The sequence below is a fragment of the Eubalaena glacialis genome, chromosome 15 (assembly GCF_028564815.1).
Source record: "Eubalaena glacialis isolate mEubGla1 chromosome 15, mEubGla1.1.hap2.+ XY, whole genome shotgun sequence".
Lineage (NCBI taxonomy): Eukaryota > Metazoa > Chordata > Mammalia > Artiodactyla > Balaenidae > Eubalaena > Eubalaena glacialis.
Genome location: NC_083730.1, coordinates 58,107,098 through 58,120,970, shown reverse-complemented (window position 1 = coordinate 58,120,970; position 13,873 = coordinate 58,107,098). Strand labels below are relative to the sequence as shown.

At 43.5% G+C, this 13,873-nt stretch overlaps 1 protein-coding gene across 1 annotated transcript in view; it reads left to right on the top strand.

Annotated features, from left to right (window-relative positions):
- MYOM1 (myomesin 1) overlaps positions 1 to 12,947 on the top strand; it is a 138,271-nt gene extending 125,324 nt beyond the window's left edge. The window contains exons 32-39 of the mRNA XM_061170465.1: positions 499 to 586; positions 1,571 to 1,609; positions 1,691 to 1,796; positions 4,966 to 5,129; positions 7,284 to 7,320; positions 7,551 to 7,573; positions 9,578 to 9,633; positions 12,441 to 12,947. Of these exons, the coding sequence (XP_061026448.1) occupies positions 499 to 586; positions 1,571 to 1,609; positions 1,691 to 1,796; positions 4,966 to 5,129; positions 7,284 to 7,320; positions 7,551 to 7,573; positions 9,578 to 9,633; positions 12,441 to 12,713 (786 nt within the window). The 3' untranslated portion in view covers positions 12,714 to 12,947. The remainder of the gene's footprint in view (positions 1 to 498; positions 587 to 1,570; positions 1,610 to 1,690; positions 1,797 to 4,965; positions 5,130 to 7,283; positions 7,321 to 7,550; positions 7,574 to 9,577; positions 9,634 to 12,440) is intronic.
- The last annotated feature ends 926 nt before the right edge of the window (positions 12,948 to 13,873 follow it).

The following is a 13,873-nucleotide window of genomic DNA, read 5'->3' as shown; positions in this document are numbered from 1 at the left end:
TTGTCAGATATCCAAACAATGTTGGCTGGACACCACAATTCTTGCCTCTCTGAGCTAGTTTTTTTCATAGATGGGTGAGTGGCAGGACAGTTAAGTGGATCCTTCTTTGTTTGCTCTTAAGCCTCATGATAACTTGTTCCCTAAAGGTACAGAGACGATCATAGTATTCACTTAAGTATAGATTTTTATCTACTTTTTGTCTAAAAGAGCATGCCTTTCAAATACATGTGCTCATCAGTTTTTAATATGAAGGCAGAGTAAAAGATAAGGACTTTAAGCCTCAAATCAATTGTAGCCTTAGAGGGTGAAAACTCAGGACTGCTAGCTGGTCAGGTTATGATGGATAGTTCACCTGCGAACTGTTCATTGCTCACATGGCTAGATACTTGTTCAGTGTGTTTGGATGGCAGTTCTATAAATCTCAGGGCCTGAAAAATGCAAACACCATATTCTGAGGCTACAATAAATTGTAATGTGGTATATCTATTCCCCCCTTAGTTTTCAAAGAAAGATGCTGGGATTTATGAAGTTATCCTGAAAGACGACAGAGGAAAAGACAAGAGCAGGTTGAAGCTTGTGGATGAAGGTCAGTCCACCCACAGCTGGGGTCCATTCTGTGTGTTCTGTATACAGGTGACCAGAATTCTGAGTGAGGCTGAGTTGAATGACTGAAGTCATGCTGATCTTTTGCCCACAAATTTTGTTTTAATTGCCATTCCAGCTGAGTGAACTACTGTTTTATTAAAAAATACTTCACTTTTAGTCTTCCTTGAAATCAGAAGTATAGTTTTGATCCTCAGAGAATTTATAGTCCGCAATCCACGAGAGGTCTGTTTTCAATATAAATCATCATTTTTATTTCAACCCTATGAAAAATGTTCCAGGATCAAAAACTACCATGAAAGCATGTCTCAAAAGAGTACACTCTCTAAAAGGTGGCAAGAAAGATTATATATGAAACTCGAAGCCTCTCAGTTAATAGCAGAGCAAGAAAGCAACTTCCATTTTCCAGAGACTACTGAGGACAATTATATCATGATAATGAAAACCTACGTGGGATGTCCACATTTCCAGTTTTGTTCCTGAACAAGATCTTTAACAACGTTGCTAACGAACAGCAGAAGTATGCCTTTGATTTCCCTTCCTACTCCTGGTGGAGGCAGGACTAAATGTGTTTATTGGCTGAGAAATACCAGGGGACCTAGATGGTTATTCATCATGAATTGATGATACAGATAAGAACACTTCCTCTAATGTAAATGAAGCCTTCCTGGGACTTAGGAAGATGAGAATCCTAAAACCAAGAAGCTTCCTGGAAATCTCATTGTGGCTCTTTCTCTAGAATGTAAACATGGTGACAGTTACAAAGAATTCAAGGGAGCAAAAATATCAAAATAAGAGCAGGAATCTTTTGAAACTTGATAAAAATTAAGTTCTTTGTTACCAATTGGTCAATAAATTCACCTTGTGACGGGATGTTTTTAAGAGCACGTGTGACTAACAGTTTGAGATTTGACTTGACATTGAGCATTTTTATGCTAAAACTTTGTTTGTGAATCTCTATCCACAGCCTTTGAAGAACTGATGACTGAAGTATGCAAAACAATAGGTAAGTTCTCACAGGGCAATGCTTCATTCTTCTCCAGGATGGGCTTACAGGTGTTTGAAATAATGTGTTTTTTTCTTGCAGCTTTGTCTGCAACAGACCTGAAGGTCCAGAGCACAGCTGAGGGCATCCGGCTGTACTCTTTTGTTACTTACTACGTGCATGATCTGAAAGTTAACTGGTCCCACAAGTAAGTAAATAACAGGGTAAATGCTGTGTAGAAATTCTTTCTCCACTCAGGGGAAGGACTGGGAAAAACAACAACCCTCTGTTCCTCTCAGGTAAGGCGTCTTCTTACTTCTCGGGTCTGATGTTGATGAGTGTAGGACAGAAGCACCAGGCCATCCCTTTAGTGTGAGGTTAGCACTCTCCCTCAGCACGTACATGGTGAGGCCAGCGATGGCTTAAAGCCTCTGTCTTTGTGATCCGGGACGTATCATAATTCGTAGACGCCTCAGTAACATGACCTCCGCCTCCATACAGTCATGCTTTGCCAGATTCTTATTCCATCTTTCTACACTCCTAGACCACGCTGTGCTCTGGAACAAAACTGAGGCAGCATTGCACCAGATTTCCTGTTGTATGAATTAATGGCCAATGACCCAATAAGCCTGATCTAGAGCAGTGCCCGAGTTTATCATCGTTGTTGTTCATAGCAGTTGGCATAGTGGGTATTAGCATGTTTCCTTGGAAGGCTTTGGAGATCTCAAGATGACTTGGGGAATGTGTATTTGAACTGGATTGAGCCTGAAGATCTGTTCTAATCCCAGGCTTCCTTTGCGCGGTTATAGAGGGATTTCACTCAAGTTTTCCTTGGGGATTCCAAGAGCTAAAATAGGTTTCTTAGTCAAACCAGGTCTCCCACTTACACCATCATCAGGGTCCTTGATCTCTGTGCTTCCTTGAAATTTCCTGAGCTGAAAGAGGACAGCAGGCTGCCAAAGAAATCTGGTGGGGCACATATACCTTTAGTCCACTCTTGGGATGCAGCAGATGCTAATTCCCAAAGTCCTTATGAGTCTCACTGAGGAGAAGGTCACCGTGGCATCCCTGGGAGGATACGGACAACAATGTTTATTTAGATCTTCCCTTCAGTGGACATTTACAATACGCTGGGCACTGCTCCTAGCCCTTTAGATGTGTGAATTCATTTAATATTCAAACTCTACGAGGTAGGTTCTTCTCACTTTAGTGACTAGGAAGCTCAGACTCAGGGAGGTGACTTGCCTGAGGTCACACAGCTATGTGACAGGTGGAGGGCTGAGCCCAGGCAGCCTGGCTCCAGAGCCCCCGCCCCATCACGGCACTACCCATGGGTTCAAGTTGCATTAAAAGTCTAGACTGAACATTTAAGCAGAGCTGGGTCCCACAAAACAGTCATTTGTGTTTTCTCTAAAATGACTTCACTGTTTTAGAATAGTATTTTATTACGTTTATTATCATTACTATTAATTTCCTGAGTTCTTTAAACAAAAAATGAGAACAAGTGAAATTCCACTTTGAATGCTTGGAGTTTCATTCCTTTGTTCTATTTCTTTCAGAATACATTTTAGGAAAGTAATTATAAGTTAAAATAGATCAAATTCTAGGAAATTCCTCCGTGACATCTAGGTCATTCTAATATATCCATCTGAAGAATGAGATGATAAATTAATTGAATCATCAATCAAAAGGCTTTACATCATCTCTAAAAGAATACATGTTCAAAAAAATTAGAACATTGGGTTTTGAGGAAACTGCTACCAGAGTAGCAAGACATGAACTTTGTTTGGTCTAGTCAGCTAAATGAGTGTTTTGTGTGCACACACATGTGTGCCTGTAAAAGGTTCAGGAACCAAGGACTGGTTGTCTTCCCTGTCTTTATGAAAGTATGTGGTGTGATGAGGGAAAAAACCTTGAAATGGGTTTGGATCTTGACTTTGCTCCTGTCTTCCCTTGGATCTTAGACAAGTCATCTAATTTTCTGAATCCCAGGTTTCTCTCATGTAAAATAGGAGCAATAAAACCTGTTCTAGCTCATAACACTGATGGACCCAATGAGAGAATGAATGGCATTTTGTAAACCGTGAAGTGCTTTACAAACCTAAGGTACTATTATGCATATTAGCTAGAGATTAAAGAACTCAGACAGACTTACCATTAGCAAAGCTGAGAACTATCTGTCTTTCTAACTCTCTAAGACAAATACTATATTGCTCAGGCTAACGTCTATGTGTACAGATGGGTACCCTACATGTAGGGTACCCTACATTTTATGGCATTTTAATTTTAATATCTTTTAAAGAATGTAGTATATAAGAAAAATGCTGAATATTTATTTGAAGTCTGAAATTTTTTTGGTGGAGATTTTTTGGTTTTTATTTTTTTAAGTTCATTTTGTTTATTACAACCACAAACATAATACATGTTTTAGAAAATATATTTAATATCATATTACAAATTAGAAAGAGTTTATACTATGGTATCATCCATGGTTTTCCTAGCCATAGTATGAACACTTTGGGGTACTTCCTTCCGGTCTTTTCTCTATGCATAATTGTTACCATAATAAAGTAGTTTTGTATACTGCTTTTTTTTTCTTACTTCCTCACGTTTACAAACTCTTCATAGAGTTTATTTTAACATCATTGAGAGTACACTACCTCTGCCTTCCTCTTACTTCATCTGTAACAGTAGCATTTCTAGACTGTCAGATGAAAGGGTTCTATTTACTTTCATTCTCTTGTAAAGAATACAATGCATGGGTATGCTCGTGACCTACTATAGAATATGGGGAAACTCACATCCAGGGTCAGAGAAAGTGCCTCATTCATTCTGACAGCAACTCTGCTTTTCATTTATTCTTGGCCGTACTACTGAGTGCACATTTATGTTTGTTTTAAATAGCTTTGTAACCGTGTGTGTCAATAGATGTCAGCCACAGATGAACCTCTTTAGGTCTGTTTTTAACTAGTCTGTAAAATCCCATTTATAGCCACGGACCATCTGCATGAAATATGCAGTAATATAATATGGACTTTGGCCTTCTCACTTTAAAGATTCCCTTAGTCCTACAAATAAACCTGAGCGGAAACAAAGATAATTAATACCCCTGAGAAGTATTGGTGCTACAATCTGGGCCCCAGACTGCTGTTGGGAGTGAAATGTGCAGACTGCCAGACCCCCCACCCCAGGCCTTGGAATCCATGCTCTGTGATTCAGGGCCCATAATTTCTCTGAAGCAGAAGAACATATGCTGATCCCATGTTATTTCAAAGTCTGTACAACTTTATGGTAAGACCTTCAGTAAGAAGAGACAAAGTAAAGATAAGCTCTGGATGAAAGCCAACGATTACGATGTTTTCTTTTGATAAAAACAGCGGGACTGCTATTAAGTACACAGACAGAGTTAAGAGTGGGGTCACCACGAAGCAGATCTGGCTGCAGATCAACGAGCCCACTCCGAACGACAAAGGGAAATACGTGATGGAGCTCTTTGATGGCAAAACTGGACACCAGAAGACACTGGATCTTTCTGGAGAAGGTAAACGGATATTCTGCAGGTTGGAACCTACTGTGGCGATGAGGGCATTTTAAAAAGAATGAAGTGTGATAAGAGGGCATTATGCTTGACTATTGGAAGATGATGGGAGATTTTAATAAAGCAGTTTAAATTCAGCCACGGTGGTAGAAGCAAAAATTCAATGAGTGGAGAATCAGTAAAAAGTAAAGTGGAGACAGTGAACGTGGAGAGAAAGCGCTGCTCTTCCAAGATGCTTACAGAGAAGGGCAGGTTGATTTACAATCAATTGAGCAAGAACAAACACTGAAAAAGGATCATTTTATGGTGACTGAAAAGCGAGCATGTTCATAGAGTCCAAGAAATCGGTTGATTTGGAAGGATTGGAGGTGTGAATGACGGGGAATGATTGATGTCTCAGGGTTCTGAAGAACAGAAGCTTGGAGTTGCGGGGCAGAGGTGAACGCAATGGCTTTGAGAAGGAGCAGGGATGCCTTTTCTTCAGAAACCAGAAGGGAGTAAATGTGAATAAGCAAAGATAAATATTGAGGGGAACAGAGGGAAGTTAGAAAAGTGGCCTCAGATTTCTCGGCCTTTTGGGAGAATGAGGGGCTCTGGAAAGAATAGGGACATGGAGAAGAAAGTAATGAGATGCAGAAGGCAGTTTTCCATCTAAGAACAAACAGGAAAGGTGATGCGCAGCTATTAATTAGAATTTTAAAAGTTAAAAAATGTACAATCACAAATAAAAAGTTAAAAACCCTGTGCCATTTCTCCCTCTTCTGGTACTTTGCTCATCTTACTCTTTCCTAAAGAAAGAAGGAGTTTGTGTGAAGTTACCAAAGGAGACTGTGGGCTGACTTTTCCTCTACGGCTTCGTATATTAAAATGCAATGACTCTTCATGTTTTCATCCTCAGAGTAGATTCACAACTTAGAGAGCAGCCTTTCAACCCTGCCCCGGGTGGTTTTGGGCTGAGTACCCCTCCCCTCACCCGCACCCACCCTTTATGACTGGTAAGGCTCCCTGAAGGATCTCTGTGGGGATGAGCAGCTCCCCAGGGACTCGGTCCCCCGGCCACACTGTGCCCAAGTCACACCCTGCAGAGACGGTGATGGGGAATTGCTTCTGCGATGCATCTGACCCTTGGAGACACACTAGAAAAGGGAGACAAGAAGTGGGCAGATACATTCAGAACTTATTTAAAATTTGCTTTTACTCTCTGCTCACCGAAGCTCATTTAACTACCCAGCTCTCAAATCCCCCTTAAGCAAAAGGCCCTGGATTGTCTGACCAACGTTGCCACTGGCACCAAACACACTGGCTCAGCCATGCCCATCTCCTTCTAGTGTGGCATGAGCAGGAAAAGCAGCCCTAAGTAGCTTGCCTTAGCCCAGCTGGTCTAGAGGCTTTAAGCCTGGCTTTACGCTTGTTTTTCCCTTCTGTAAAGAAGAGAGCAAACTAGTATTATGGACATATTGTCTAGACATAAAATGTTGTGATTCCCAGACCACAGAGGAGCTTAAAGACCAGGTGAGAGAAATTTAAAAATGAAGCTTTTGGCCTGAAGTCTTCCAAGTGCCTTACTCGCAGGCTCGGAAAAAAAATAATTATCTTAGAGCTCCATAGCTCTGATTTCCTTGTCTCCCTGTCTTATTTTTCGTCTCCTGCACAGTGTAGAAGCATCGCTTCAGGCCAGCACTGGCCTGCACTGTGATCCTAGTAACTCCTCGTGCCCTTTACCGCCAACGGACGGGCAGGACCACAGAACTGTCTGGCTAGGAGGCTGCGACGTGCGGGATGATTTAATGAGAGAAAAGCTTTTCTGATGCTCAGGATGCTTAATAGACAACCAAGCTTTTTTTGAAACAGACCTTTCTTCCCATTTCATCTTTGGCAGAGCAAATCTTTCCCTTTCTGTTTGGAGGGTTGAAGGCTTCTCACTGAATTGAGAGCTTCTAAAATCCACTATTTCATGCTTTCTGCCTAGAAAGTGTTTGCTTCTCTTGTTAAGCCCATCAAGTTGTAGAGGGACCGCTCGGGCGCAGCCTCATTCAAAGCCAGCTGAATTTTGTCTGGACCGCTTACACTGCCCTCAGGTTGTGAGCTTTAATAGACCCCTGTGTGTGGCCAGTTCTGGGTGAGAAAATTCTAACTTCTCTTTTTTGTCTCTTCAAGTGTACAAGGAAGCCTTTGATGAATTCCAGAGATTAAAGTAAGTCCCTCTTTCCCAGCGATGCCACGGGCACTCTTGTCTCTGACGCGTGCTGCTCCCCATTGGCTGTTAGAGGGTCTTTCATTTGGGCAAGTGCAGTCTGAACAGCATTTCCTGCTGCTTTGTGGAGCAGCAAAAACATGCAATGCAGTCGAGGTTGGCTACTTTGAAGTAACACTAAAACAAAATCCTTCTTTGTTTGTGTGTTTGTTTGTTTCTCTCAACCACAGACAAGCTGCCATCGCGGAGAAAAGTAAGTAAACCCCTGCGTGTTTATTCCTGGTGTGGTTTCAAAATACAACTTTTGTTTTTCTGTTATGACTGCAGATGTAGGAGAGTGAAAGCATTTTTTTTCCTTTTCTTTCATTTCTCTCTCTATATTTTAAATCTTAGGTGTTCTGCATGTGTTTTCATTTAGTCTCTTCAGTAAGAATGTCTGTGAAAAGAAGGTCTCAGGTTACACTGTGAGAATGGCACCCAGCCTTGACTTGAAAAATCTCTGGGCTGCAAATCACACAGTAGGATTTTAATCGCTTGCAGCAGGCGCCATGTGTCAGAAAAATGTATATATGATAAAGAGAAGAAAAAATAGGAAACTTTGTAGGTTTGGTATCAGGTAAATCGCTATAGCTGGTCCCCCAGCAAGTAGTCCCATTTTCCTGAGGGGCTGAATAAGGCTGAGTGACCCTGACCCAGCAGTCAAGCCTGTGTCCCTAAAAATGTGCTGACTCCTGACCTCTCTCAACCGTGCTTCACAAAGAGATTTCTAGAACTCAGTCTACAGGATCCCGGGAGTCACAGATGAATCATCGTGATAATTCAGGTTCTTTCTCAGTGTGGGAGCAGAACCTGAAAACCGTTGAGGGTTAAAGTTGTAGGGTTGGCCCTGAGCTGGGTGGACGGGAACCAGGAGGAGGAGGAGTGAGAAGTAGAGTTGTCCGCCTGTCAGTGGCTCCTGGTCACTCAGAAGGGAACTTTTCACCTTTGACCTGCAAGGCCTTCCTCCCTCCTTCCCCCTCCTTCCTCCCTCCCGCTCCTGCCCAGGGCTTGTGAGGCTGAGGCCAGCACCAGGCGCAACCGGAGAGTGTCAGAGCCAGAGCCAGGCCTCGCCCGTTCTTGAACTCTCTTGTGGACAAGGAGCCTGACCCTCCCTCTGGTTCATGAGCTCCTTCCAGAGGTCTCTGGACCACAGCAGCTTAGAGCTGGAAGAGACCTGAGAGCCCTTCTAGCTCCATGTTCTTAAACATTTGCATAGAACACTTAATTCAAACAAAATCTTCCCAATATATAAAATAGGTAAGAGCTGAATTATCTTTGGTGAAGTCAGGATGAATCCCATGGATGCCGTGGGGCAGAGTTTAGAAGCTTCATGTCCATGGGTTTAATGCAAGCCCCCCGCCCCACCGATGAGGAGACTGAGGTCCACACAGTGACGTGACTCACCTAATACCACACAGCAGGTGGTGCAGGGGGCCAGGTGATGGGTTGGGCCCACAAGTGGTGTAAGGGCAACGGAGTCAGCAGGAGAAGGCAGTTAAGACTCATTCAAAGATTTGGCCTGACTTACTGGAGAAGGGATTGTATTGATAGAAATAAGGATGTAGAGTCACACATTCATTGAAGTAGGCTAAAAATGAGAGGGTGGTGGCTGGATGACAGAAAGGCGTCCTTCCCTGGGGCCGAGGCAGTCACACCCACAGCACAAGGCTTGCGGGGGGACAGGGGGTGGGTGTCAGCCCTGGATTTCAGCACCCTTCCCACCTACTGTCCCCTCAGCCATAGACAGGAGCTTTGCAGAGCATCTCAAGAACTCCCGGGAGATGAGGAAGGGGAACTCTCTAGGGAAGGCCCCAAGGAAAGCCCACATCTTCTCCAGCCTCCAGATCTCCCTGGCACACAGCCTCCGGTTATGTAACCTTTTCAAATCAGAGAGAAGCCCATGAAAGAGGCCAAGATCTGCTCTGCCTCCAGGAGAGCCAGGGCTGAGAATAGCCGGGAAAGTTACAGAGCAGATCTCGATACAACAAAATGACCTCAAGTTGATATTTCAGGTACAGATAGAGGCACCCGTGTGTGAAGAAGATGAACATTCAGAATTACTGGATCATTTTCTTATTTTGCATATTGAAAGCAGGTATAAAATAACTGCAAGGAGAGGGAAACTACACAGGAAAATGAGTTCCGCTGGGTGGCTTTGTGCGTGTGATTGCTGGCGCTCATCGTTTCAGTGATTAACCAGAAATGCCTGTGCTTGCAGATCGCGCCCGGGTAGTGGGAGGCCTCCCCGATGTGGTCACCGTCCAGGAGGGCAAGGTAAGCATGGAGCACTCCTGTCCCCAGTCCTTCCACGCTAGGAAGGGCTTCCAGTGCCCCATACTCTGTTCCTTCTTTTAACATGCATCCTACCCTCTTCATCGTATGCCACGGCTGCTTATGCCTGACTTCAGAATAGCCACATACAAGGTTCAAAATGCAGTCAGTTTTCCACTCATCTTAATGTTTTGTAGGTCAAGCATCAGGATGCACGTTTGTCTGATGTGGGTATATGTAGACCTCTTAGTCTCTTTCCAGAAGTGGTTTCCCTTTAACATCAGGAGAAGCAGAAAATGTTCAGTCATAATTATGTGACGAACGTAATTGAAGAAGCAACCTCTCACACTAGTAGAAAATGGGCTGACCTAGGAGATTCCTCACCTTTGGAGGGAAACGTGCTGCTCTGTGAATTTCTACAGGCCCCTTCTCAGCTGAAAACTGATTTATTTCCATTTGGTTTTAAACTGGTATTTCTTGGATCCATAAGAATCTCTCTGAAGAGCAGTGAACGTAATTTCTAACCTGGATTCACTTTCTTCATCCCTGTGTTTCATTAAAACAAATTTAATATGCCAGTCACAGGAGGAAGGGTGTTTGTAGTGGAACAACATCTTTTCCCACCTCCAAAGGGCAATGAAGACGTATGATGGGTGATTGGGACTATGATGATGAACAGGGCACATCTAAGGCTTTAATGAGAGGTCAGTTCATCCAGCTATGTTTCTTCATGCCTGGAAAATAGGACCACAGTTGACTTTAAGCTCAACTGCTGCAGGGTTGCTTTTGTTTTGAAACTCTATTTTCCATTTTCTTCACCTAATGAGGTTCAAAATATTCAACTCACTGGGTGGTAGTGAGAATTAAGAGAGAGAATGTATGTGAAAGCATTCCGTGACCTATAACTCAAATATATAGTATAGGTAATAGTTTTCCTGGACACCTAAGGTGCATGGGAGTTTTGTTTAGTTTTGATAAAAGTTTTAATATGCATGAAATCACAGTTTCCCAGAACATATACGTGGTCTGCTTGGATAAGTTTAATGTCAATAGTTTGACTCATTTTTCTTGCTGAAATGTGTTTGCAGAATAATTCAGTAAGAAGTGCTAATTAATCATGGGAAGAAAACAAATTTCCTAATATCTACCCAATTCTAAATGATACTCTTACAGAAGAGGTAACAAGTGATCATATAAGGTCCTTCTAGATAGAAGGCTGTCCTTTTCCCTGTATATGGTGAGCCCTGGCTCTTTTCCTTATAATTTCTGGACTTCAGTAAGAAAAAAAATGCAAGAATGGAATTTAAAATGTGAAGTAAATTTAACATCTTTGGTCATCAGGAAAATGCAAATTAAAACCACAATGAAATATCATGACACACCTATCAGAATTGCTAAAATAAAAAGACAGTGACAACAACAAATGCTGGTGAAGATGCAGAGAGACTGCATCAGTCCTACATTGCTGGTGGAAATGTAGACCAAAATTATACAGCTACTTGGGAAAACAGTTTGGTAATTTCTTTAAAAAAAATGAAATATACATTTACCATATGACCCAGCAATTGTACTCCTGGGCATTTATCTCAGAGAAATTAAAACTTATGTTCACATAAAAATCTGTACACAAATGTTCATAGCAGCTTTATTCATAATAGCCCCACACTGGAAACAGCCCAGATGACCCTTACAGGTATATACATACCATGGCACACTTCTCAGCAATAGAAAGGGACAAACTATTGATACCTGCAATAACTTGGCTGAATCTGCAAGGAATTATGCTCAGTGTAAAAGGCACTCTCAAAACGTTACATTACTGTATGATGCTGTTTATATAATGCTTTGGAAGTTATAAAGTTTTAGAAATGGAAAACAGATTAGTGGTTGCCAGGAGTTAGGAACAGCTTGGGAGGGAGAAGTGGGCGTGGTTATAAAGGGACAGCACGAGGGATCCTTGTGGGGATGGAAAGTTTCTGTATCTTGACTGAGGTTGTGGATACACGAACCTAGACAAGTGATAGAATTGAATACAACTAAACACACACAAATACAAGAAAAACTGGGGAAATCTGTTATATCAATGTCAGTGTACTGGTTGTGATATACTATAGTTTTGTAAAATGTTACTATTGGGGGAAACCGGGTAAAGAATATACAGAATCTATTATTTCTTATACTGTATATGAATCTATGATTATCTAAAAAATATTTCAACAAAAAAGTAAAGTTAAATTATAGGCCTAAACATTGATCTTTTAAAATAAGAGGGTTTCAGCACAGATGGTAATATAATAAAATATTAGGAACTAGGAATACATTCTGGCAGAGCACTGTTGCAACTGCAAAAGCTCGAGTGGGTTTGGGGGGAGAAATAAAATGAGGAAGATGGGATATGAAAATGAGTCACATTATCTGAAGCAGCTGTTCGGATTCTGCTGCTGGGCCCGGTGACACAAACGAAATGCAAAAGCAAGCAGGTGGAGATCACGGCAACGAGGAGATTTCTCTACTGAGACAGAGTCCAAAATGCCACATTAGAGCAAAAAGGCATCTGTGTGTTTATGGGAACTGAAAGCAAATGCCTTTGTAGGGCTTTGATGATAAATGTTCCCAAAGCCAGAAAGCCAAGGCCCCAAAGAAACCTACTCAGGTGTGATTTCAAACTGTAACTCACACAGGTGCACACAGCCCAGCCCGGGAGGTTTAGGTTTATCCTCCATCCGGTCAGGCCGGCCCCCAGAAGGACGCTTCAAGTTGGATCGTTAATCTGATACATCTCCTCCCCTCTCATGAAACCTGTTTTCCAGGTGCTTAACCTCACCTGCACAGTGTGGGGCGACCCGACTCCGGAGGTCTCCTGGCTGAGGAACGAGAAGCTCTTGTCCTCGGACGAGCACTGCAACCTCAGGTTTGAGGCCGGCAAGACCGCCTACTTCACCATCAGCGGGGTCAGAACGTCCGACTCGGGCAAGTACGGGCTGGTCGTGAAGAACTCGTACGGCTCTGAGACCAGCGACTTCACCGTCAGCGTGTTCATCCCGGAGGAGGAGCCCGCGAAGGGCAACAAGAAGGCCAAGTGACCGGAGGGCGAGGGGGCCGAGGGGGGCGAGCCACACCGCACTGCCTCGGGCTACGTGTGTGCGAAGGGTTCGAGCTGAGCGCAAGGAAGTCTCCGTGCTTCCTACTCCCTATTTTTGTGCTGGCTTTGGGGGTCGGGGGGATTGTCAAATCTTTATTCATATAAGAAAGCACCGACTAATGACATTGTAATCGTTTTTCTTTACCTACAAATTGTGTTAAGAAAATAACATTGGTAGCGCAAATATGAGGAAACAGTTTTAAGGCAAAGACCAGGATAAAGTCAGAGGGACGTTGAATGGGGGTGGGAGAAACGTGCTGTGGAGCCGTTTGGACTCTGCCAGCCTTTCAGCAGTCAGTTCTCCTGGTTCGCAGTGAGGCGGTAGCGTCCAGTCAGACAAGACAAGCTGTTAAGTCAACCAGTCTGTGTCGTGTGTTGTAGGAAGAGCCGTGTGTGCGTTCTGTGGGCGGCCTGGTGATTTGGAAGCTCTCGGTCCTAATAAACAGTTCACACCCCTCCGCTCCCCCATCAGTGCTTCTCTCCGTCTTACTGGTTTGGCTGCCCAGCTGGATGGCCTCCGCTGGGTGACCTTTCTGGCCTCTTCTTGTAACACGTCTTCTGAATTTTAAATTCCTTTTGGTTAAAGCAGTGCCTTCACAACACAATCACATAAGGCATCCCAGGTCGGTTGAAGTTCAGAGGTGTCAACTTGCTCCGTCACTGTACATCTGGTAGCTCACCAGGCGATCCGTCAGGTCTCTTCCATTGTTAAGATACCCGGAGTCACCGAATGTAATGTGTCAACAAAGGATAATAAGACGGCATGGGGCGTCTAGCACCAGAATTGGCGACTAAGGCCACAACTGAGAATAAAGGGCACTAAAGGATGGTCACTCTAAGTTCAGAGAACTGCCAGCTCTGGGGCCTGCCCCTTGCGGCAGCGTTTTCTGCTTGAGGGAATTTGGGCCTCCCCACCCCTACCCCTAACTCCCAACCACCACACACACACACACACACACACACACAACACAGGAGGAAAAGAGTAACTGTGAAAGCCACCCCTGCCTTCGTCCTGTCAAGGGTCAGGGATGGGACAACAGACTCCCTCACACAGTTTGGAGGGGCACCTACACACCCTCTCCTTTGCAAAGATCAGGACTG